Below are 27,399 nucleotides of genomic sequence, written 5' to 3' on the forward strand. Positions count from 1 at the left end.
CATTACGGCGAAACGTGAGTGTGAACTGAGTTGAGTCTGTAGCAGAAGTCAGCAATGTGCATTTAGGGAGGGCAAACCAAAAGAAAGGGCTCATGGTGGCAGGTTGAAAGTCATGGCACATGACAGGAAAGAGAAAAGATGGCCCCTACATGGAAAGGATCTTAACCTGCCATCCTGCAACAGTGAAATATGTCTTAGGTAGAGTTCCATATGTTAGCAATCCTCCAAGACAGAGAAACATCCTTTCTCCATTAGTTACAACAAAGCCCCATCATCACAGGCAAAACTTGGGAAGAAATTTGAGTTTCCAAGACAACAGGCTTGGTGGTCTCCAATGTTTAATTAAAATGGCCTACTTATCTGTGCACTCTGACAAAAATGTATTTATAAGCTCATATACATGGTTCCCTTTGCACAGAGGAAATAGCTGCCAGGAACAGACACGGAACTGGTACTGTCTAATGACTTTGTGATGGAAGTGACGGGCCCTCAACATTCACCTTTTTCCAGCCAACCACAGGCTCAGTCCTCAGACCTTTTCCTTTACTCTTCAGCTGGCGTTCTACAGTTGCCCTGTTGGGGAAATGATGCTTCTCTTTTAAAACCAAAGGTCTCCTACAGCACATCTGTACCCTTTTCACCTGCCCAGTTAACATTTTCAGAGCAGTCTCAGCTTCCAAAATGTCAGACATTTCATACCACGTCCACTTTACACAGATGACGCTTGGGAACCATGAGGATCATGCAAAGCTCATAAACCCTGGCTGCCTGGAAAACAGAACATTGTCAGATGACAGAAGCAGCCTTCTAAAATGATAGTAGAAAGAATAAGAATGAACCAATTCTCCTGAAACTTTTGGGAGAAACAGGACTTAACGTTCACGCTTTCAAACGAGTCAAGCAAGAACGGGCTGGTGTGCAGCCGCCACGCGAGGAGAGGCAAACTCACCCACAACATCCAGGTGGTACGTGTGATTGATGGACCCGTATTCATTCTCCACCACACAGGTATAATTTCCCTTGTCAGATGGGACCACGCTTTCCATAATGAGGCTCCAGTGCTGGTTTCGTACCTGAAAAGATCAAAGCAAAGGCGGTTATTTAACAATCCTAGCACAGAATACCAAGTACTGTGCTTTCTTGATTTAAAAAGAAGCTGAAGGAGGCAAGGAAGGGATAGAAGAATCACTTAAATTCTAAATGGGTAACTGTCACTAAGAATCATGAGAAATGAAAACCACCATCATCATCATGGTGAACACCTGTGAAGCAAATATTGACACATTCAGATGTGCAGGGGTATTCAGCAGTGTACAGCGTGGGCCTGTTACCAATGTGGATGTGAGGGTTCCTCCAGGAGAGGCCAAGTGGCCAGGAAGCCTGAACACCAGCCAGCCTGGTACCAATGGCCACAGGCAGGCGAGCTACCAGTTTGCGCATCCACTTCAGCCTCTATGGCATCACAGAACCATCTAGAACTAACACTAGTGAGCACTTACTGTATGCCAGGCACTGCTCCAAGACCTCTGTCCTGCCTTAACTAACTCATTTCTCCTAAGGAGCTCATAGTTCTCAGATGTTGTCCGGATGTCTCAGGAAGTTTCAGCTGAGAACATAGGTCTGCCCTTCCCATCTCTGGTGGTAGCTGAATAGATATACATGTTCCTCAGAGAAATACCCAAAATTCCAAATATGGGAGCAATGAATCCTTACAAAACTCAAGTTGTATATCAGTCTGTTCACAAACTTCTTGAGACTTTTCAAAGATAAGCAGCACATGTGAAAATCAGCTACTGTGACTCCTACCCAAGGTTCTGTCAATACACGAAGAGATGCCATTCTAATGTTCTCCCCCTGCTTTTCAAATATTTCCATGGACTCAAATTTTCAAACATGCGTGAGTTTTCCTTACTACAAAATGTAACATCTCGTATCTTCAGGGTTCAAGGCTTTAGTATTTCTATCTGAATCCCAGTCACTCTCTATAGGTGTTTTGGACAAGGCATTCCAGTGAAATGAAGTGAAAAAATAAACAGTCAAGGCCTACTAACCTCAGCTATCATTTCAGGAATTTCAACTGACCTTCTGAGCCATACGCTGGGCACTGCAAGTATTTTGGGTTAATCACGTAAAAAACAAATACAGGCAGAGCATTTGCAAGCACATGAGTGATACAAGAAACTAGAGAATAAAGAAAATCATCTCGTAACCACTCCATTATAAAAACAGGAGGGCAGAGCAGCTGTCCACTTTGCAAAGCAGCGCCAGTGATTAGCCTGCCAACAGAGTTAAGAGATGCGAGGAGCACGCTGGAGAGCCACGATTTTCATGTCAGCCATTGAGTTCTATGCAAGCCATGACTGCAGGGTGGAGTTACTACTGCTGAGTTCTAAAACCAGGTCGCTGCTCATCACCGACAGTCTTAGAAAGGATCACTGGGTGAAGGCTGGCCTCCTTCCTCCTTAACAGAGTACAAGCAGTGAGTTAAGACAGTTCTGGGCAGTCACTTTGCTCGGCTGCTGCAGTCACCGACAACTATGAAGGCTGTTTCAGAGTCTAACAGCCTGGAGCTGGTGATGGGAAATTGATCCTCACTGTCGCAGGCAAAATGTCTGGCAGTAAAATGAATCTACGGGCATCCGATCGACAGTGGAGAGTCTGCACTGTACTCTACATCAAAGACTCGCTTTCTGCTCTTGGTTGAGCCATAGACTTGTAACAGGACCCAAACAAGATGCTACTGCATCTCCCCTTAGAAGAGATAAGCACCTTGCATTCAGAATGTGTCTTCTGGAGGAGGAGGAGATATGGATGCTAAATCCTCCAGCGCAATGAGAATTCCCTACGTAAATCCTGGATCCCTGGGTGCTACGATGGTGTCGTTATGCTAAGAGCATGGGACACATAGGTATAAGCTCCTTGATTTTACTTGAAGGTCACAGACCCAAAAAGAGACCCTCCCTTCACCTCAAGCTCTCAGGGGTAACAGAAATGATTCTCTCTTTGCCTATCGGGAACCAGTCATGTGGCAGGTAACTTAGGGATGTAGCCATGGGTCCCCACGTTGCCAAGCCATGTAATCCAGCATTTATCCCTGCTGTAAATATTCAGTTCTTTGAGCCCCCGCTCAAATGTCATGCCCATAAGCCCTTAATCACGGCTAGTGCCTGTCTCTGGACCCCATTCAAACTGTCAATGTCTTTCTTGTGCCTGGATCCAGATTTGGCACACAGAGTATTCCAAATGGAGCTGAACCTGAACTGCACAGCGAGGGACATCGCCTGACTCGGCTGAGACATTAAATCTTGGCATATGTAGCTTGGCTCACTGCTCCCTCTTTTTAACCCCAGGGGATATGGTCAGCTCGAGTCTCTCACTGGGGCCATGGCATTCCATACAAGATCCCTCTTCAAGAGCACGTGCTCCCTGAATATTTACTTCCTGGAGATGCACTACAAATATTAATAAGTTAACGTTTGTAAAATGTTTTTACAATGAGAAGCACAATCACCGAACAGGGTGTTTCTGTCCATCCAGAAATCTTGGTACCTGATCAATATTGCCCCATGCAGTGCCGTTAATATTTATTTTCTTACACCATTGCTCCAGTATTTGATTTATTGACCCAAATTTTATGAGCTGTAGCATTTTCCAAATGGATGCCCTTCAACGCCACCAACAGTGGAACTGCTGGACACTTTTGTAGGGGATATCCTACCATTGATTAGTGGTTGCTTAATAGCAAGCTAAGAAACTACAATAATAACTTGATAAAGATGGCAAACAAAAGCACAAAGTTTGGGGGTTTTTTATTACTCTATTTCCATATGGAGATTCAATATAAACCTAAAGAAACGACTCTTCCGATGACGTAAGATACACAATGCATGCTTCTAAATTCCTCAGATTTTCAGTGCTACAATTCTTTTGCCAGTTAGGCCAAATGCACATACACCATCTTTGCTTTCAGAGAAGAGGGAATGTAAATACCCAATAAACATATGAAAAGATGCTTAACCTCATTAACGATCAGGGAAATGCAAATTAAAACAATAATGAGACACTGTTATTCACCAGCTGATTAACAAAAATTAGAAGGATCAGTGTTATTCAGTACTTGGTGAATGTGTAGGGAAATAAAAGATTCCAGTTGAGAATGGGAACATAAATTGAGAAAAACCTTTGTGTAAAATAACTTGCTGGTACCTATTAAAATTAGCAGCACACATTTTTTTGACCCAGTTAATTCTACTTCTAGAAAGCTAGCCCACAGAAAATAGCACAATTACTTCAAGGCACATGAACAAAACTGCTGCTTCAAGCACTGCTTGTAAGAGCAAAAGAACGTCAAGGAGAGAGACATTAAGAATGTATAGTCCATCCTGTATGAACTAATGGATTGTTCATTCAAACAGCGTAGTCTATAGTCATAAAAAAGAATGAAGCATTATGTCCAGACCTGGTAAGGTGTCATTAAACAGTTATTGATAAATGAAAAACAATTAATTCATGATTCCAATTTATGTAAATAAAAAAAAAAAAAAAACACCAGACACATTTACCACCCTAAAGATGCATATAGAACTGAAGGTATAAGCCTGACTATAAACATAACTAAAATCAGAAAGAAAATATACCAAATTGTTAACAATGTATGTTATATAATTAAGCACTGGGATTACGGGTATTGTTTACTTTTTTCTCATTTCTACCTTTCAAACAAACAGAAATCTCAACACACACAACAAAAAAATATAATAAAACAGCTCCTTAGATAATCACTCAATAGTAGCTACCTCCTGCAGAACCAATGGATCTGGCAAAACAAACACAAAAGCCAGAGACGGAAGAAATTCTGCACCAACCAACACAAGACTCTTTCTTTCCTGCTCATGGCCAAATCTTTGTGGAATTCATCATTATTTTTCATCTGCCAGTAACAGAATAGGAGAGCATGGGCTTCAAAACCACGTTCACTAAAGACTTTTTAAAAATAACATTTCAATATTGAAACAAAGCAGATTGAAGCAAAATGTTCTAAACTCCCAAGTGTAATACAAAAAGCGGATGCCATGAACATTCCACACCCTATCCACACAAAGACACAAGGTGGCCCAGACAGGTTTTTCAGAATTCTTCTGTTACCTTCATTCCCCCAAAATGCCTATTAAATCCCAGGCTACCCTCAGGTGACAACTGGGAATGTAGATTTAGTTTGTTGACACCAAAACACCAAAGTGAAAGGTGAAGGGTGAAAGGTTAAAGACCCAGGCTGTCACCTGGATATTTACCTTCCACATTGCAAAAAAATCCAGACATTTCCAAATACCCAGGTGTTCGATAACAAGCAGAATAAACATCCAGAAGGTGATAGAAAGTTTTACTCTGTGCCAGGTAGAACACTGTGTCCATGTGATAATCAGAAAGATATTCCCAAGCCTTTCTCCCACCAGTACCAGCACCCAATTGACCCAGGAAGACAGCAATCTCTTGTAATCCCGGCCTTCACACAGGCACCCACCCCATGAACAGATCAGTTCTTTCAACAGATGAGTTGCCATTAAAATCCAAAAAATATGCCAGGTACAGTGGCTCATGCCTGTAATCCCAGCACTTTGGGAGGCCAAGGCAGGCAGATCATTTGAGGCCAGGAGTTCGAGGCCAGCCTGGCCAACATGGTGAAACTCCGTCTCTACTAAAAAGATAAAAATTACTCAGGCATGGTAGCAGGTGCCTGTAATCCCAGCTACTCAGGAGGCTGAGGCAAGAGAATCACTTGAACCTGGGAGACAGAGGCCGCAGTGAGCTGAGATCGTGCCACTGTACTCCAGCCTGGGTGACAGAGTGACACTCTGTCTCAAAACAAAAGAAAAAACCAAAAATGCATAAAATCTTACTCTCCCATCCCAGCCCCCCACTTTCAGCAGGTGCCTGGGGGACTTGAAACCATCTTTTCTGAAAGCATTTGTGCCAACTAAGCTTGCATGTCAAGGACAGAGGTACTTGCTGTTGCTCACCACCACGCAGATGTGGAGGCAAACACCTGTTAATGCTTAAACTCCAACATTGATACATGAAGTTTGCTTTTCAGGAGGTGTCCAGAGAACAGGGCCGGGCAATCTGATCCTCAGGACCAGTGGCAGAAACTCTTCCCTCTGCTCAGTAAACAACCACTGGATCTCTCCGGAGGAGGTGGGAAGTGAATTACAACATGCCATGTTTTCTTAGATGCCCGTTGCTTGTAGGTGCTCGCAAAGGTGGCTGCGGCAGGACATCCACCGCCTGTTGAACTTAGCGCTTTAACAATGTCACGATCTTCCCCATTTTTGCTTTTGCAAAACAGACAAATGCCATATGGTCCTGCAATTCCACTCCTAGGTATATACCAGAGAAACTTACAGTAAGGACTGGGACAGATACTTGTAGACCAATTGCTCACAATAGCCAAAAGGCAGAGGCAACCCAAGTGATCATCAGCAGATGAATGAACAAAATGTGGTATATCCATACAATGGAATATAATTCAGCCATAAAAAGGAATGATTCATGCTACAATATGGACGGACCTTCGTTAAGTGAAATAAGCCAGACACAAAAGGAAAAATATCCTGATTTCACTTATATAAGATACACAGAATAGGCAAATTCATAGAGACAAAAAGTAGGTTAGAGGTTACCAGGTGCAGTGGGGGAGGGGGAAATGAGTACTTACTGCTTAATGGGTACAAAGTTTCTGTTTGGAGAGATGAAAACGTTTTGAAAATAGTGGTGATGGTTACACAATTCTGTGAATGTAATTAATGCCTACTAAACTTGATAATGACTTAAATGGCAGATTTTATGTTATGCATCTATTACCACAATAAATGTAAAAACCTCATAACCAGCTGGGCACAGTGTCTCAAGCCTGTAATTCCAACACTTTGGGAGGCTGAGGCGGGAGGATCGCTTGAGCTTATGCGTTCGAGGCCAGCCTAGGCAACAAAGTGAGACCCCCCGTCTCTGCAAAAAATTTAACACTTAGCCAAACGTGGTGCCATGCACCTGTGGTCCCAGCTACACAGGAGGCTGAGGCAGGAGGATCACTTGAACCCAGGAGGTCAAGACTGCACTGAGCCATGTTCGTACCACTGCACCCCAGCCTGGGCAATATGAGAGGGACTCTGTCTCAAAAATAAACAAATAAATAACCCACAGAGGTCTTGGCAGTTGGAAGAAGAGCATCATATCCCCAACTTTGCTCTCAAGAGTATACCTTGGGCTAGATCTTTGCATGCTTTTGGGGAGCCATTACTTTCATTATGTTTCTCATTCAACAACGACAGTGTTTTTACAAAACATGGAACTACATTTGAAGAAAGCAGTTTAGCAAGAGCATAAATTCTGGTGCAAAACCACCTGGGTCCAAATGGCAGCTGTGCCACCTATGAGGTAGGTGTAGGGCAAGCCCTCAAATGAAAAAGGGCAAAATAACAGTGTCTGCCTCTTTGGGCTGTGGAAGGACTGAGCAACTTGCTCCATGGGAGGCACCTGGAAAGTCACGATGCAGGGGAGCAGTCCATAAACGTTGGCTAATACAAACATATGCCTGTGTCCTCATCAAAGACCGCTTGATCTGGGATTAAAGCTGAAATGTCTTCACTGAAAAAAATCTCCGTAAAGTATAAACATGCTGATAAGTACATTAGTCATGATTTCTAAGCATAACATTTGCATCAGAAAGTCTTTAAAATGACATCTAAGTAACTAACCTAGAAAATGTAAATCTAATTAACCTATGCTTCAAAACAACCAGTTTAGTAGTGATTATAATAAAAGTTTTTAAAATCATCTTTTCCGAGATCTGAAATATACTTGGTTCATGCTCAATAATGCTTTACTCTCTGCTGAGGGGTTCCAGGGGAACCTGAACCCCTGTAATAGCTGGTGCTGAGGGCTTCTGTGCCAGTTTCACAGTCACGTTGAATGAGCCCTCTCCCCTGCCGTCTCTCTTGGTCTATGTTCTTACGTACTTCGAAGTGGCATAAAAGATGGTTTTTGCCGGGCGCGGTGGCTCAAGCCTGTAATCCCAGCACTTTGGGAGGCCGAGGCGGGCGGATCACGAGGTCAGGAGATCAAGACCATCCTGGCTAACACGGTGAAACCCCACCTCTACTAAAAAATACAAAAAAAAACTAGCCGGGCGAGGTGGCGGGCGCCTGTAGTCCCAGCTACTCGGGAGGCTGAGGCAGGAGAATGGCGTAAACCCGGGAGGCGGAGCTTGCAGTGAGCTGAGATCCGGCCACTGCACTCCAGCCTGGGCGACAGAGCCAGACTCCCTCTCAAAAAAAAAAAAAAAAAAAAAAAGATGGTTTTTAAGAATCCCCTATGCCTAAATCATTACCTAAGAAGGAGGTGAGAACTGAGGTGGTCTATTAATTATCTCAGCCAGCTTCTTGCTTCTCAGCATTAAATTGCAATAACTGTCCTGAGCCCTGTGAAATATCTAGCCATAAAGGTAACCTCTTTATTAAAAAAAAAAAATCTGTGCTATAGTTTAAGAAGAGAAATGGCTGATGCTACACGATGGTGATGCTATTAAATTACAGTTCTCAGAGCCTGAAGGGATCAGGATTATTTACCCAATCTTCTAATTTTAAGGCAGGGGATTCTGAGGCACAGAGAGCTGAAAAAATGTGCCCGTGGTCAAGACTGATGTAAAAGCTCAGGAATAAGTATGATTAGAGAGATAGAGTTATGATTCAAGTCCAGCTTTACTATTATACCAATCACACATTAATAACATCCAGCGAGACTTTGCTCACATACTTTAAAAATAATAATTTGATTCTTAATCACCTAAGGATGGCTCAGCATGGGTTCTCTGATAAACAAGACCGAACTGCAGAATACCAAATAGTTCTACTGGTCATTCGAATGAAAATGAGCTTTCTGTCCCATTTCATAATTCTCTTTGACTTTGTTTTGTTTTTTTTGTCTTCCCTCCTCCCTGTATTGACCACACATGCATGCCATTTCAAAACAAGCTGTAATGCAGGGGACGGGGCCAAGGTGCCCGATCCAAGGTGCCTGATCCATAAACAGGTAGAAAGCATGAGATGGACAGGCCACCAAAGCGCAATCATAGTTTATGGAATGAGTAGATTTATAAAGGAAAAAGAAAAATTGCAGAAATAACACACATTTGTTTGAAGAAGCTTTTCAGGTCTTTGCTTTCTGGAAAAAATGTATCTTGGAAAACTTGGCATTTTGCTTCTTCATTAAATAAAATGGCAAATAGTCCGAGTGTGGTAGCTCACGCCTGTAATCCCAAGCACTTTGGGAGGCCAAGGAGGGTGGACCACTTGAGGTCAGGAGTTCTAGACCAGCATGACCAACATGGTGAAACCCCGTCTCTACAAAAAATACAAAATTAGCTGGGTGTGGTGGTGGGTGCCTGTAATTCCAGCTACTTGGGAGGCTGAGGCAGGAAAATCGCTTGAACCCAGGAGGCAGAGGTTGCAGTGAGCTGAGATCGTGCCACTGCACTCTAGCCTGGGCAACAAGGGCAAAACTCAATCTCAAAAAATAAAAATAAAATAAAGCAAAGTGGCAAATGGACAGGAGTCAGGAATGGATCAGTTAAATGTCAGGCCCTCTGAGTTTCAATTAGGTCTCTTTGCTTTTGGAGAAGTGGTGAGGAATGAAAATGACAATAGAGTTCCCTCAAGTCAAATGTTCAAAGGTACCTCTTTTTTTTCTTTTCTTTTTTCATTTTCTTTCTTTTTTTTTTTTTTTTTTGACAGAGTCTTGCTCTGTCATCCAGGCTGGACTGCAGAGACCCAGTCAAGGCTCACTGCAGCCCCAAACTCCTGGGCTCAAGCAATCCTCCCACCTCAGCTGCTTGAGTAGCTGGAACTACAGGTGAGTACTACCACGCCCAGGTAATGGTTTAAACTTTTTGCAGAAATGGGGGTCTCACTATGTTGCCTAAGTTGGTCTTGTGCTCCTGGCCTCAAATGATCCTCCTGCCTCAGCCTCCCAAAGCACTGGGATTACACTGCCACCGCGCCCAACCCAGAGGCACATGTCTTTAAGATTACATAGGTAACGAAAAAAATATCAGAGGGAAAACCCAACACCAGGGACCATTCCCCCCAAAGTCTGCCCTGGTCAGGCCCCAATAAGGACTCTCTGAGGCAAGAGCAGGCCACAGCCAGCCAGGGAGTTCACCATCGGGGAGGCCCACAGGTGGGAATGTGCCTCTGTGAGCTCCAGTGACTCCGGGACCTGGGGTTGGCTTAACACATTAGCAAAGATGATGCCTTAGGTAACTAAAGGAACCTTCCCAGGAGATGAGAAATGTGTCTTTCCTTTTCAAGCCCCAGAAGCCCTTGAGACTCAATGGAATTTCTAAGAGTTTCTGGCATCTCTAAAATGAACGTTCAATGCCACTGCTGTTGTGAAAAGCCCTTGATCAACCTAGGCTGACCACCTCTGTAACTAGTGGGCCAACCTTCCAGGCCACCCCACCCCACAGCCACAGCCTTTCTCCACCAGAGAACCATAAGGGCGAGGACCACACCAGCACACTGTATCCAAAGGCGTGGTCTTCTTCTGCTTTTGGCCTTTTTTTTTTTTTTTTTTTTTTTTTGGTAAAGCAAAATATATGTTACGTTTTTGTCCCACACACTGAAATTCCATTTCTTTTTCCCTCCAAAAACGGCACAACGCGACACAACAAAATCACTTTGGTCATCTGCACTCCACAGGGGCAGGCTAAAGGCTTTCTGCTGAGAGTCCTCATTTTGCTTTTAGAACATAGGTGGCTCTCCGTCTAGCAGAATGTTGGCATCAGTAATTAACACTGAACTGCACCTGTTAAAAATCAAGCAGCATTTTCTCATTAGGCCCTGTTAGTCTCTTAGCATATTTGTAATCCCTAATTCAGATTTGCAAAAAGCTCCTTCCCCATAGTAATGATGTCGGTTCCATTTATTTTGAGCCCAGGGGTCTCTGGAGCCTCATCAGCTCCTCTTTGTACTTATTTACAAGGCTGTCTTAATTGACGAAATTAGTTAACCACCAGGATTTTGACCACCATTCTCATACTCAGATTGTATTTAAATAAATCATTGGAACTGCATCAATTATGTGAGTTTCAGAAAGCATTTGGTGGTTAAAAACAATCCCAGGGGCTGTTTAACTCTTCCTTTCTATCCAGCATCCCCCCATGAAATCCTTCACTTTTTTTTTTCCTTTTTTCAAAAAGATTTCTTTTAAAAGGGCCAACCTTTCAATCTCATCGTATCTGGTCTAAGGACTGAACTAAGAACAGAAGGACAAATCACCCCCCTGCCTCTTGCTTCCACCACCAAGTAGGAGTTGTGAAAACCAACCAAAGTATTTCTACTTCCAAGCTTCAACAGTACCCACCTGCTAGCAGATCTGCCTCATAACAGTTTCACATGTTCACTGCCCACCATGCGTTACTAGAAACTTACTCATAGGCAGTCCCCATTTTCCCCTGAATTTTAGCCTCTAGATGTTAATTTCCAAGTGTTAAAAAGGCAAAAACTTTTGCAGGAGCAAATAATCCTTTAAAGATGAATAACTGTCTATGGGATTTCAGAAAAGGGCTCCAGGGCATTTTTAGGTGGAAAGGAGGCTCATTTACCCACAGTAATGATGGAGTTACGTGATGCTGGTGTGTTAAAGACACGTGAGACACAGTCCCGGATGTCCCACTGCTGCTACTGAGGAATCCTCCCCACCTGGCTCTAAAGGACCTGAGGTCTGAGCTAAAGAGCGTCTTCTATTCCTCCCACCGTCAGTTTTCCCAGATGGGTTCCAGTGATCCCCATGTCTCCTGGCATTCAGGTCCTTGGGCAAACTCCTCCCTAGGGTCTCGCTTAATAATGGAAAAAAGCAAAAGTGGTGGCCGTCCCTTCCAACACTGGGCTACAAAAGGCTGTGACTTCTGTGATCCTGCTCTCATCCTCTCTCTCTCTCTCTCTGGCTCCTCCTTTGCTCTGATGACAGCAGCTGCCCTATGAAGAGGCCCGCGTGGCATGGAACAGTGGGCAGCCCCCAGTCAACAGTCAGTGAGGAACTGAGGCCCTCTGCAAGGAAGTGAATCCTAACAGCAACCACATGAGCAGTTCCTTCCCCAATTAATCCTTCTGATGAGACCTCAGCCTCAACCCTTCCTTGTTTACAGTCCTGTGAGACAGCTGGAGATGGAAGATCCAGCTAAACCACACCTTCATTCCTGACCCAGGAAACGGTGAGGTAGTAAATGTTGCTTAAAGCTACCATACCTTGGGGCAATTTATTATGCAGCAACAGGTAACTAATATGCCCACTTATGTTCAAATGCACCAGAGAATTTCATCATTCCTTCAGTCCTCTTCATATGCTCAATTATTACAGTTCTCCCCTTCCATACTAAATAATTTGGAAATTCCATCTCTCTTTCTGAGACATCTCTCCTTCCAACTCAGACCTGAATCCTTTCCTGACCTCCTTTCTCCTTATTCTTCCAAACAGCCAATATCACCTTTCCATGCACATCCATGGGATGCAACACGTTCCTGCAACTTCAACCAAACCTGTGTCCCTCCTGTTGCCAGAGTTCTCCTCTGCCTCCCCTCCAGGACTGGACTAGGAGCCCCTCAGAACTGGAGCCATCCCTCACCCTCTCATCTCCCCAGAGCCCAGGAGGGTGCCTGGCACACAGGGTGCTCAATCAATGTCTGCTAAGTGGATGAACAAAGGCTAGAAGGAGCATGCACAGGCATCTGCAGGGAGACAGCTGCCAATTTCAAACTCCCTAGGGAGTGATGAGACTAAATTTCATGGCATTGTGTGATGGGCTCTTCAGAATCTTTCAAGGAGGACAGCAGATTGCTGCTGTCATCTCCATGCACTCTCCCTTAATGCTTCATATTTCATACCCCAGTCTCTAATCCAAGTCCCCTCACTATTCATGCAATCCTGCTCTGACAGGGAAACTATACTGACGCTTCTCAAATTCCACACCCGTTTTAGTTTTATACACTATAAAGCATATAGAAAACAGACTCTCAACTTTCGACCCTTCTGTTATTAAACTCTCCTCATATGAAGAACACCACAAATGGGAATTGTACTTTAAAATTACATGTAAGTCCGGGGTAGTATTTTTTGTTAATATCAAACCCTGACATGGGCAATTGTGACAATTATTGATTGTTGTTAAAGTATTCCTTCTAATTTCTGCTAACTTTTGAGCACTTTAAAAAGATAAACAAAAATGTAGGGCTGGGCATGGTGGCTCACACCTGTAATCCCAGCACTTTGGGAGGCTGAGGCAGGCGGATCACGAGGTCAGGAGATCAAGACCATCCTAGACAACACGGTGAAACCCTGTCTCTGCTAAAGGTACAAAAAATTAGCCAGGTGTGGTGGTGGGCGTCTGTAGTCCCAGCTACTCGGGAGGCTGAGGCAGGAGAATCGCTTGAACCTGGGAGGTGGAGGTTGCAGTGAACCAAGATCACGCCACTGCACTCCAGCCGGGTGACAGAGAGAAACTCCATCTCAAAAATAAATAAATAAATAAACAAAAATGCAAGAAATGTGATGTTCTGAAAGCATAATTCTACCTTGTAGCCTCCAATGCGATGCTCCTGCTTAAACTCCTTCCCGTTTTTCAGCCACCGCATGGTTGGTGTTGGGTTGCCCCCCGCTGGGCAGCGAAACTTGACAGTGTTGGCCGCAGGCACAGCATGGAGCCGCTTTTCCATCTTTTCTGTGTTGGTCCAGTAAGGCGCTCCTGTTTTGGAAAACAATATTAGAATGTATACCGATGGACAGCTTCCCCTCCATGAGTAAACTCCAAACAGGTTAGATCATTTCGCTTTGCATGTAAATGATAAGCTATTTTTAAAATCTTTGGGTAATATTTACATTTGGAAAATATTTTCAGAAGTCTAATCCAGCTGGCTGAGCAGAAGGTCCCAGAGAGGGACGCTTCATGTCTACTAACGGGGGGGGGGGGGGTGAAAAGTGTTTGAGGCCCCTTCTCTCTCTTGTTCTTGATGCCAGAAAATCATTTCACATCAAATCATGTTTTAAAATGCTACTTTATATACATATGAACAACGTATACAACTGCCACAGCTAAGTCCTCCAAAAATATATCATTTTGGATTGCCACACCTATTAAATGGTCACATATACACACTAGTTAAAAACAAGTTGTTCTCAAAAGCCCTATCAACTTATCCACTGGCGCCTTACTTTAAATGGCAATCAATAGTATACATTATCATTCTAATATAATAAAATAGCCCAGAGAGGTATTCATACATTTCTCAGAACTTATATACAAACAGACAAATAAAAACTGTATCACTAAATACACACTAACTTTTTTATTTAAAAAAATTATTTCCAAGGGTGGTTATGAATGCTATAACCCTACCACCCCACTAATGATAACTTAAGAGGAAGCTACCAATTAAATATGTTACAGTTATGCCCTCCAAATATCCCTGAAAGTCATAAATACAAGTGATTTTTTAAACTCAAGAAAAAAGTTTTAAATCACCAAGCAAAGTGTATTTTATCTAAATAAAAGCCACAACCTCAAGCCAGAATACCACTGTAAATTCTTCATGCCTGCTAATAGTGGCTAATGACTACTACTGACTGAAAGCCTCTGCTTTGCCAAGCACTGCTCAAAGAGTTTTTACATGTCAACACATTAATCTTCCCACCAATTCAATGAGAAAGGCACTATCATAATCTTGGCTTCCAAGTGGGGAAACTGAGGCACAGAGAAGTTACATAACCTGCCAAAAGCCACGAAGCTTGGAAGAGGTGCAGCCAGGATTTGAACTACATCAGCCTGATGCCAGAGCCCACTGTCTTCAACCCTACTCTCCACTGCTAGGAAGATACAGCTTCTCCATGAGGTTGGAATCCGTACCTTCCACCATTCTGATGTTTAAGGCTAAAGTTCGGGAAAGCCAGCCTGGGTCAAGGCACATGTCCTCCTTTTTTCCTGTCCAGAACCTCTACCCTACAGCAATTTAACTTTTCACATATATGTTTCTATCTTAGCAAAGTGGTAACCAAAATCCCTGTATTCCTCTGAAACAGCCACCAACAGGACCTTGAACATTCTAGAAGGCTAATTCATAACTGTGCTTATTTCTGATGAAGGCTAGACCAAACAACAGCACACACGCTTCACAAACCCAAGGCAAAATGGCCCTAGGCAGGGACTTTGATGCATATTTAGAAGTCTCCTCTATTCTATGGGTGTAGAGCACAGTCCCTGGCGGATAAGGATCCCCTTCACTTAGCAGCCAGACTCTCAGGATACAATTAGGAATTGAAATGATTGCATCCAAACACCTACCCCAATTAGCCTTCACGCTTGCTCTTGAAACCTGTTGTCAAAGGTAGGGCTGAGACTTCTTTACAAGGGCATGCTGTATCTTTATCCCTGTGCTTATCTAAGTGTCAAAGTGATAGGATTTAGGTGCATCCATACGATGCTAAAACAGCGGGAAGAGGGGCAAAACTATAGAAGCTGGGAGGGAAGAAGAGGAAGGAGAAGAAAAAAGGAACAGGGACTGAATTCTTTCGTTTGAATCCAGTTGCATTTGCAACCTGGGTAGCCATTTGGCTTTGGGTGTTGAATGCCTATAAACGCACCTATTCTTTTGAAGGTTCACCAGGGAGTACTTGATTCCTATTCATCACAAGACTCTCAGGGCCTGGCATATACTGAAACAATTTCAATAATCTTTCATTTTAAAAGCTTCTACTTAGAAAAATCCATCCACAGCCACAGTCACTAAAAAGAAACCATTGAGAGCACAAAACAAATAATGAGCTTTGTCACTACACAAAGACGTTTACAAATCTGACCTAAATGGAAAGCATACCTCATGCTGTCAGGTGTCTGCACTCATGTCATTTGTTTAAGTAAACACAATAGCCTATTCATAAGAATTAGCTAAATATTAATGCAGTAACTCTTTCAGATCGCATCAATTACTACTGAGCTGATCCTGTGGAATGTCTTTTCTGTTTTACATAGAAGAAATCAACAGATACGTGCTTACATACCATGAGGCATGATTTTTATGTTCCCTAAAAAAAAGTGGGATTTAGCTGAAGGAACTAGGAATGTTGTTCTTTTCTGCCCTCACTGGGCCAAGCCATGGGTGAGACTGTAACAGCACAGGGACCGCCCCAGACCACGCATACCTATGCAGGCCTGACCTGTGGCAACAGCAACAGCACACGGGCAACCCGCACCTTTGTCTTGGTGCCTCAGGAGTGATTTAAGGACTAAGGTGAAATAATTTTGCTGGAATTTCTGGCAGGTAGCCACTTCCCTGGGGTGATATTTCAGTCATCAAAGCTACACCTATAAAATCTGCTTCTGCAAAACAGAGACACAGCCATACAGCAGGATACGGGCACAGGGCTGCTCATCTAAGTCTCAGAGATCCAAGGTCGGGGGGCACCACAAAAAATCCAGGCACAACCCTCCACCCAGGCTCCCCTGTGTGACCAGCCCCACCCTGGTGACTGCTAACATCACACCAGCACACAGCCTCTCTTTAAATGTCAAGCTCACAAATAGGTTTAATGAACTTGATACGGGAGGGGAGGAAGTCTTTTTTTTCTTTGAGACAGTGTCTCGCTCTGTTGCCTAGGTTGGAGTGCAGTGGCACGATCTCGGCTCACTGCAAGCTCCGTCTCCCAGGTTTATGTCATTCTCCTGCCTCAGCCTCCCGAGTAGTTGGGACTACAGGCACCCGCCACCATGCCCAGCTAATTTTTTTTTTTTTTTTGTAGTAGAGACCGTGTTAGCCAGGATGGTCTCAATCTCCTGACCTCATGATCCGCCTGCCTCGGTCTCCCAAAGTGCTGGGATTACGGGTGTGAGCCACCGTACCCGGCCAGAACTCTTTTATAATTTTACAATAACTCTTCCTGAAATACACTAGCTTTATGTGAACCTTGAAGAATCTGTAAGATCTAGAAAAATAATAATACTATAAGATAGCTTTACGGTGTTTCCTTCATCAGCAGCCTGGTGTCCTCTGTATGTTTTCGCAGTTGGAAAGGCCACACATGGAAATGCCAGGGCTTCCCAAGAACTGCAAAGCAGCTGGAGACAAACACCATCCAGGCACCTAGGACAGGCTCCTCTACCTAAGGAAGCCCCTTTTATACCAAGGCTCAGGAACAGCTTTAACAACTCTCATCTGGAGAAGGAACTCATGTACCAAATTAAAGATCTACCAAAGCCGAGATCAGCCTTGTCCATAGTAGATGCTCAACAGGGATGTTTACTCAACAGTCCTATCTTAAAAGAATCTGCAGTCCAGGTGCAGTGGCTCACGCCTGCAATCCCAGCACTTTGGGGGCCGAGGCAGGCAGATCACCCGAGGTCAGGAGTTCAAGACCAGCCTGACCAACATGGTGAAACCCTGTCTCTACTAAAAATACAAAAATTAGCTGGACGTGGTGACGCATGGCTATAGTCCCAGCTACTCAGGAGGCTGAGGCAGGAGAATAGCTTGAACCCAGGAGGCGGAGGTTGCAGTGAACCGAGATCATGCCATTGCACTCCAGCCTGGACGACAACAGCAAAACTCTGTCTCAATCAATCAATCAATCAAATGAATCTGCAAGCCAAGGACACATGAGTTTCCCTGAACTTCATATACCTTAGAGGTGTATGAAGAGTGGGCTTAAAGTCAACTAATAGAGATGTGTGGTATAAACTTCCAATGGCATTCAAAATGAATGACACTAAACCACCTGTAAAGAAAACAAATTAATCTCGATGATAGGTATGGTACCTTTGGCTCTGACATTCTTAGAGCTTCTGATGTGATAGGTACCACGAGAATGATGTTCTCCTAATCATTAAATACTAAGAATGAGCTAATTAAAGGAACAGTCAAACCTAGCCACAGTCAATCAATCCCATCCCATCACCAGCGCATAGCATACCTACTCATTATCATTTTCTACACTGTAACAGTTATTGCATATAAGTAATAATATTAAGTAAGTAGAATTTTACTTTAAGACAACAGAAGTCTTTTAAGACGCAATGGGTTAAAGAGAGATTTATAAATGCACAGAAACTTCCCTTAAAGGACTCCAACACAGCCTTTAACATTCCCACCCTAGAGCCAAGTTATCATTCTTTCTCGAGGCCCCTTCTTTGTGATAGATGTGTGCTTCTAACATCAGTTTCTCTGTACTGAAAAATATTCCTTCTGATGCTGACCAACAAGAGTAGGGCACCTGGAGCGTACAGCTGGGGTTGTCTTCAGCCTATGGGGTAGGCACTCAAGCGTTTATTGGATGGATGGATGGATGGATGGATGGACGGACGGACGGATGGATGACTATTAAAAGCTTTAGCTATAAAGTGAAGTAGTTGCACTGATTAAGGTCCCTTCCAGTTCGAACATACTTTCCAGGTATCCATGTGCTAGGCAGGTATTGATTCTATCAACAAATGGTAGGATTATATGATTTCTTTTGACCCTGCAATTTAAACTTAATCAGAAACCATAGTCTGCTGGGCCTGCCCCCACCAAAACCCTTACACATCCCAATGCTGACATCTAAGGTTTATAATCTTCTCTCTCTCTCTCTCTCTCTCTCTCTCTGGAACCAAAAAAAGAGAGAACACAGCCCAATGATTTAAAGGAGAAACATGGAATCATATTACCAGGCTGTACCAAAAGAGACCTCAGTGACCATCTGGCCCAACGACTGATGTGATCAATGTCATCCAGAAAGGTTAAGTGATTTGATCAAGGTCACACAGCCAGAGGCCGGGCTGAGGCCAGGCCCATCTCCAGCTCCCTGAGCAGTGTTCCTTCAACCACTCCAGCCTGCCCTTTGAACTCTCCCATGGTAATTAAGTCAAAAGTTCAAGATTTATGTGAGCAGCGGCCACTGATGACTGCCAACTGTATTTTTATGGATGCAAAAAATTTTAAAAACACAGCCTGTTTCAGCTCCTAGATTAAGTCTCACAAACTCTCTAAAGCCCCACTAAAGCCTCTGTCTCGAGTCTATAATTAGGGCTTTTAAAAATATCACTAATCAGGACATTTGAATGCCTTGACTCCTGACAGGGGAAAAATGTCTCAGAGCTCCCCACTATCCTGCAGTTCTGTTTTCGGTTTGGTATAAACTAAGAGAAAACAAATCTAACAAAATATGGAGATGTGAGTGAGGATATGATTATGAGGGGGTGTGTCTGTGGCTTTATTTGAGAACTCTCATTAAAAACTTGCTAACCAGCCAGGCATTCAATCAGAAATATATGTTTTAAAAACCAAGCAAGTTAACCACAAGTGAAATAACTGAGCCCATGAGCAGACCAGCTGGCCCATGAGAATTGCCAAGATCTGCCTTCAAAGGAAACTTCTCCAATCATTGGCTGCACTGTTTAACCAAAGAGGACACTGAGAAAGATATTCAGTCCAACCATAGGATGGAACCTCATCACCAGTCTTTGTGATAAAATACCAAAACCAGCCTTTTCTTTTAAGAGACAGGGTCTTGCTGTGTTGCCCAGGTTGCACTGCAGTGGTATGACCACGGCTCACTGCAGCCTTGATCTCCTGGGTTCAGGTGATCCTCCCACCTCAGCCTCCCGAGTAACCGTGACTACAGGCATAAGCCACCACACCTGGCTAATTTTTAATTTTTTGTAGAGATGGGGTCTTGCTATGTTGCCCAGGCTAGTCTCAAACTCCTGGGTACACACGATCCTCCTGCTTCGGCCTCCCAACTAGCTAGGATTACAGGCGCGAGCTGCTGTGCTGGCCCAAACCAACTTATTGATGATGTTTTCATTACAAAGGGAATTTCCAAAAATTTGCGAAGCCTGTGTGGGTTTTTTGTTGCTGTTGTTGTTGCTATTGTTCTTTTCAATTCCTAGAAACTTCAACACAACTAAGAAGCCTGCGGTTACCAACTTAGGATCTCTACCAAGTAAAAATCCCAATTAGAACAAAGGTGACTTTGAACTGTTATCGGCAGGTTAATCAATGAAATGAGTTTGGGATCTCAGGCTAACTACCTTCATTTTCGCTAGTTACTTCCAAAAAAAATAGTCTTTCTCCCTGACATGGAGTGTGGGCATCTGCAGGTCTCAACAGGAATGAAACCAAAATAGAAAATCACTTTGTCTCGCATCACTCGAGAGAAAGAACCACTTTAGCAGCAAGAGTCTTGATACAGCTGTTTCTCCATCACTTCCTTCGAGTTAAGCAACGGACCTGAACTTTTCGCCAATCATGATCTTCTCAAAACTAAGTCTCAAGCTCTTCAGAAACATTAATCACCGAAACACAAGCTGGAGACAATAAAAATCCCTCGAACAAATGGGTATATGTATCTACCTAGGGGCTGCCAGATAACTCATCAACATACCTAGTTTTAGGAAAGGCAAGAACTAGTTAACTTATGCTTTTCCATGCAAAAGGATAAATTCTCAACCTTTCAAAACCCTCAACCTGGATGCATTTCAAAAATTAGCATTTGAAATTGCAACTTTCTTTCTGGAGAAAATGTGTTGCACCGAGGGGCATACGTAACAGCATTATTTCCTGGCAGCCAGGCTTGTAATGACATCACAGGACTGTTCCACTTGGAAACATCTAGTGCTGGTACCGTGTGAGGTCATCAGCTAGTCAGCTGCTAAAATATGACCAGAGAATGCCCTGCACATCTGTGATGAAGAAATCAACTTAAAATAGATATAGATAGATAGATATAGATAGATAGAGAGAGAGAGAGAGAGAGAGAGAGAGAGAGAGAGAGAGAGAGATAGATAGATAGATAGATAGATAGATAGATAGATAGATAGATAGATAGAGATAGATAGATAGATAGATAGATTTTTTTTTTTTTTTTTGAGACAGAGTCTTGCTTTGTCGCCCAGGCTGGAGTGTGGTGGCACGATTTCAGCTCACTGCAACCTCCGCCTCCTGGGTCCAAGCGATTCTCCTGCCGTAGTCTCCCGAGTAGCTGGGACTACAGGTGCCCGCCACCAAGCTCGGCTAATTTTCATATTTTTGGTAGAGATGGAGTTTCACCATATTGGCCAGGCTGGTCTCGAACTCCTGACCTTGTGATCCGCCCACTTCGGCCTTCCAAAGTGCTGGGATTACATCCGTGAGCCACTGCGCCCGATCTTTAATTCTTGATTGTTATTTTTGCCATTGTATTTGGTGCCCAAGCTTTTTGTACTTTGTACAGAATCTAAAAAGAACTCTAGCAGGCAGCTGAGCTTGCCTTCTTATATTAACCACCAAAAGTAGATCAATAATCTAGCATATCAGCAGAGGGAATGACCTGCAATATATTTTTCCAACTGGAAGATACAGAACTAAATTTTCAATGTCTCAATCCAAAAGGAGAAAAAAAAAAAACTGAAAAAAGCCCAAAAATGTCACCATCAACACCGGGTCACTGGAGCATCATTTGTCAAAGTTCCTAAAGAAGAACATTCAAACACATCCCAGTGGCATTTCCAGACAATGAGAAGGCACCAAAGAAATCAATCTGGACACATGAGTGTTTTCCAGGTGGCTGAAAATGCAAAGAATTTGGTGCTTCTGCAATTTTCCCTATTAATCGGGTCAGGCATTTGACACTTGAGGTGGCAAAAAATTGTTTTAATGGCAACGTCCCCTTTCCTGCCTTGCCAATTACCCCGGCCATGGCATTCCTCTGTCCACACAGGCCACAGCTGCTTAATCTCAGCCGCCCCAGGCTGCACCTGTGAATCAGACCAGCCTAATCACACTAACAGATGGCAGAGGCCAAGTAGCCAGCTAAGAACTGCTATCACTTTAAATAGCATCTAATGTTTCACAGACACCAAACAGAGGCACCTCCTCACAGCAGTATCTCCCTGGTACAGCTAACACTAGCCCTTAATCACTGCAGAGCACCCATTTCGGGGGCAGAGTTGGTGTCATTTGAGAGCTAATTACAAAAGAACCCTGCTTGTAAGGTGAAGGCATGGCAAGTACACTGTTGGTTGGCATTCATCACATGGGCGCTCTGCCCCCTGGCCCTTCTGCATGGGCGCTGGGCAGTTAGGAACAGTGTTCATAATGCAAAGCATGAGGGCCACAGCACATAATCCTTCTGAACCACTCAGCCTGCCTGTCACGTAATCCATACCTTGCTGTTGCATTTTATTGCTTCACATGGTTTCACGGTAACCTGCTATTAGGCAGGTACCTGACCACCAGGACAACACAGTTCCCCAGGCATCCAAAAACCACCCTGACAGAATCCGATGTCTCAATCCACAGCGAGGACACCCACATACAGTAAAACTTGAGAGCTGTAAACACCTGTACAAGCATTCTCACTCCACCCACATTGTGACCCTAGGATGCTCTCATGCAACACGCCTACGACTGAAACGCAGCTCTGCTTTTGCTTGCTGAGCCACAACTTTCCAATCAATAAAGCAAGAATAAATAATCTCTCCACCTGATCGGGTTATTAGTGGCATGGATGGAACCAGCAACCAGCTCAGAGCCTGTCTAGGGTGGGCCCTCAGCATCTTTGCCTCCAGCTTCATGCCAGAGCCACTGGCCAAAAGAAGTGAATGACGTGCTCCACTGTATCAGTGCTTTTTGTTAAATAATAATGATAACCTTTTTAGAAGGCTGGTAAAATCACAGAAGATACTTCCACTCACCTTATTATCCACTGTTTTACGAACAAGACCGCTAACGGTAAGCTCCCATTCAGGGCAGACCTCCATGTGCAAATTCTAAGCCAGCGGTTCTCGCATTTCAGTGTGAAGCAGAATCACCCCCAGAGTTTCTAAGGCAGTGGGACTGAGGAGGAACCTGAGAATCTGCATTTCGAGGGAGTTCCCAGGTGATGCTGATGCTGCTGGACCAGGAACTTCACTTTGAGAACAACTGCCCTAAGCTTCCTCTTGACAAAAAGTAAGAACTGCATCAACCAAAATACTTCCCTTTTGCCCAAGCTGCTAGAAGATTCAGGGACAAATCTAAATCTTCACTTAAGTAACTCATTTATCCGAGGTACCTACCAATATCTGTTTTATCTTTTTCCTTTAAAAAGCTAAAAGACAGGCCGGGCGCAGGGGCTCACACCTGTAATCCCAGCACTTTGGGAGGCCGAGGCGGGCAGATCACCTGAGGCTGGGAGTTCCAGACCAGCCTGACCAACATCGAGAAACCCCATCTCTACTAAAAATACAAAATTAGCGGCGTGTGGTAGCATGTACTTGTAATCCCAGCTACTCGGGAGGCTGAAGCAGGAGAATTGCTTGAACCCAGGAGGCGGGGACTGTGGTGAGCTGAGATCGCACCATTGCACTCCAGCCTGGGCAACAAGAGCGAAACTCCCATCTCAAAAAAAAAAAAAAAAAAAACCAGAAAAAAAAAAGCATTTTCAACAAATAGTGCCAGAACCACCACAGACAGGCTAAAAAGTGAATCCATACACACACCTAACATCCTTCACAAAAATTAACTTAAAATAGATTACACACATAAATACAAAATACAAAACTATAATAATCCTAGGAGGTAACATAGGAGAAAATCTAGATGACTTTGGGTTGGATGATGACATTTTACATATAACACCAAAGGCACCATCCATAAAAGAAAAAACTGGACTACATGAAACTTAAAAATTTCTGCTCTGCAAGAGACACTGTCAAGAGAATGAAAAGGCAAGCCACAGGTTGGGGGAGAAACTATTTGCAAAAGAGATGTAATAAAGGACTGTTATCCAAAATATACGAAGAACTCTTGTAACTCGACAGTAAGAAAACAAACAACCTCATTAAAAAATGGGCCAATGGCCTTAACAGACTTCTCACCAAAGAAGATATATGGACGGCAATTAATCATATTAGAAGATGCTTCGCATCATCTGTCATCAGAGAAATTTAAATTAAAACAACAAAATACCATTACACACCTATCAGAATGGCCAAACTCCAGAACACCGGGCACGTCGAATGATGTGGAGCAACAGGAACTCTCATTCCTTGCTGGTGGGAATGCAAAATGGTGCAGCCACTTTGGAAGGCAGCTTGGTGGTTTCCTACAAATCTAAACACACTCTTCCCACATAATCCAGCAATCACACTCCTTAACATTTACCCAAAGTAACTGAAAACTGTGTCCACACAAAAACCTGCGCAAAGATGTCTGTAGCAGCTTCATTTGCAACTGTCAAAACTTGGAAGACACAGAGAATTTTTTTTTTTTTTTTTTTGAGATGGAGTCTCACTCTGTCACCCAGGCGGGAGTGCGGTGGCGTGATCTCAACTCACTGCAACCTCCACCTCCTGGGTTCAAGTGATTCTCATGCCTTAGCCTCCTGAGTGGCTGGGATTACAGGCGTGTGCCACTATACCTGGCTAACTTACGTATTTTTAGCAGAGACAGGGATTTCGCCATGTTGGCCAGGCTGGTCTCGAACTCCTGTTCTCAAGTGATCCACCTGCTCAGCCTCACAAAGAGCTGGGATTATAGGCATGAGCAACAGTGCCTGGCTGAGATATCCTTTAGTAGGTAAACAGATAAACTTTGATACATACAAACAATGGAATACTCAGTGCTACAAACAAATGACCCATCAAGCCATAAACAAAATATGAGGGAAACTTAAATGCATCTTACTAAGTCAAAGAAGTCAATCTGTAAAGGCTACAGACTGTATGATTACACACCCTAAAGTCAACCACAGACTTTGGGTGATAATGATGGCAGTGCAGGTTCATCAACCGGAACAGATGTACCATTCTGGCGGGGATGTTGATAACAGGACAGGCTATGCATGTGCTGGGGAAGATTATATGGGAAATCTTTGTTCCTTCCTCGTTATTTTGCTGTGAACCTAAAAGTGCTCTAAAAAATAAAGTGTTGCCAGGCGCAGTGGCTCACACCTGTAATCCCAGCACTTCAGGAGACCAAGGCGGGTGGATCACTTGAGGTCAGGAGTTCAAGACCAGCCTGGCCAACATGGTAGAACCCTGTCTCTACTAAAAATACATAAATTAGGCCAGGCACGGTGGCTCATGCCTGTAATCCCAGCACTTTTGGAGGCCGAGGCAGGTGAATCACGAGGTCAAGAGTTCAAGACCAGCCTGACCAACAAGGTGAAACTCCATCTCTACTAAAAACACAAAAATTAGCCAGATGTGGTGGCAGGCCCCTGTAGTCCTAGTTATTCAGGAGGCTAAAGCAGGAGAATTGCTTGAACCCAGGAGATGGAGGTTGCAGTGAGCCGAGATCACGCCACTGCACTCCAGCCTGGGTGACAGAGCAAGATGGCATCTCGGGGAAAAAAAACATACATAAACTAGCCAGGTGTGGTATATTACTTAGGCCTTGTTTAAATGTACTAAATTGACTAAAATCCTTTTAAGAAAAATGTAGAATATACCATATAAGCAGAGAACCCCAATACCCCATGTACAAACACTTTAGGAACATTCCAGCCAAGTCATTGGAAAATGCAAGTAATGCTATATTCTATTGTCTTTATTGAATAAACATTTGCAAGCACTCACTCTTCTGAGCACTATACAACTAGGAACTCATGTAATCCTCATAACAATCCCAGAAGGTATTATTATTATTATTATTATTATTATTATTATTATTACTCTCCACTTTATAGTTAAAGAAACTAAGGCACAGAAGTGACATGAGCAACTCAGAAGTTGTGGAGAAAGAGTCAAACCCAGGCTGCCCAGCTCCAGGAGGCTATGCCATGTTCTTCCTCGCAAGTCAATGGCCTCTCTCGTGTTAGCACTCAGTGTTCACGGCCCTCATTAAGCAAACCACCTTTGGGTCCCTTTTCAATCGTGGTCTGCAAAGTAAGGCACATGTCCTTCATTTCCACTCAGCATGAGGTGTGTGTTGTAGGAGGCCGGGGTTTCTCATCCTAGGGACAACTGACATCTTGGACCAGATAATTCTTTGTTATGGGGCTGTGCTCTGCATCCCTGGCCCCTCCCCAACTAAAGGCCACCAGCACCCCCACCCTCTGTTGTGACAACCAAATATTGCCCATTGTGCCGGGAGAGCAAAAATAGGCCATTGCCCCAGTCACGCACCACTGGATTAAACCAAGCACGATCAATGATTACAGGGAAAACCAAGATGTTACGTGGTTCTACTATTTTTATGTCTCTGAATAGGGAGAAGCCAAAGGGAAAAGGAAAAATCAAGGAAAGAAAAGTAGTAACTGCTTTGAAAAACGAATGACCAGTGACACGAGAAGAAAGGACAAACGATAGAGAAGGCTGTGCAGCAACAGTGGTTTATTCTTAGGTTTGAAAGTCAGGAAAGTAGACACAGCAGGGAAAGGCAAGGGCCGCGGGACACAGCATGGCGTGGAAGAGTCGACAAGAAGACAGGTGACAGGCAGGACTTCCCTCCACGCTCCTCTCTCGGGGACCATCGGAGCCGGGCGGTTACTTACTCTTGTTGTTACCGTTCTCACTGACAAAATCTTCCGCACCATCGGTGTCATCCTCATCATCCCCGGATGAGATGGCATCTGTATGCAAAAGAACATATTCCATGGATGTGTTTTTTTGCAAAGCAAAAAGGTTGCAATTATCTACAACTGAGACCTTCTCCATAGCAAAGTCAACAACCCAGGAACCCTCGCAAAGAGCCTGGGATTGTGTTTAGTTAAGATAGTTTCAATGGCTTAAATATTCCCTCCATGATGACAGTTGGTCTATGTTATGATTCTCAATGTTTTCTGTTTTCACGCTATTTAAACAGGCTATAAAATTGGATATACGAGAATTGGATTTCAAGCTTCAAACAGTATTCAAGCCCCTGACAAATTTACCAATTGTGTAGTGCCCAAAGACTCTTTTTCCAGCACTAACCTTTCAGTATGCGGGTCCCCTTCAAGAAAGAAATTGATCCCTGACAAAACTTAGTCCCTGTGTGGCCCTTGTCATCGTCAACTAACATTCTGAAAGCAGAACTTTAAACTCAGCCACAAAGGGCGCCTGTTCTGTCCTGCTCACTGCACAGAATGAAATCAAGGAGAGAAACTCAAACTTTAATAAACCAATCAGAAATCTTGAGTATCCACATTTCAGTCCTATATTCTAAATGCCAAAGATGTCAGTGGTACCAAAAAAAAAAAGAGAAAGAAAAAACCATGTATTTCCTTAAATAAAAGCGTACTATCTTAAGAAAAATGTTACTTTGTGCACAAGAGCTCTGTCATTCTTAATGATTGGCCTTTCTGGTGCACCAGGTCCCAAAGAAGAATTTCAAAAACTATGAAGCTGTGTGCCTGGCATCCAATTAGAGATCTCGCTACCTT

The 27,399-nt window shown here is 43.6% G+C and overlaps 1 protein-coding gene across 23 annotated transcripts in view; it reads right to left on the reverse strand.

The window, feature by feature from the left end:
• FGFR2 (fibroblast growth factor receptor 2) overlaps window positions 1–27,399 on the reverse strand; it is a 123,229-nt gene that overhangs the window by 60,919 nt on the left and 34,911 nt on the right. For 16 of the 23 annotated variants that reach the window (XM_045361653.3, XM_065521506.2, XM_045361652.3 and 13 more), the window contains 3 exons: window positions 26,530–26,607; window positions 13,623–13,792; window positions 950–1,073 (listed from right to left, as the gene is read on the reverse strand). In XM_045361653.3, the coding sequence (XP_045217588.2) occupies window positions 950–1,073; window positions 13,623–13,792; window positions 26,530–26,607 (372 nt within the window). The remainder of the gene's footprint in view (window positions 1–949; window positions 1,074–13,622; window positions 13,793–26,529; window positions 26,608–27,399) is intronic. The other 7 variants (XM_045361658.3, XM_065521509.2, XM_065521508.2 and 4 more) reach the window with 1 other exon arrangement.

Source organism: Macaca fascicularis, chromosome 9 (assembly GCF_037993035.2).
Source record: "Macaca fascicularis isolate 582-1 chromosome 9, T2T-MFA8v1.1".
Taxonomy (NCBI): Eukaryota; Metazoa; Chordata; class Mammalia; order Primates; family Cercopithecidae; genus Macaca; species Macaca fascicularis.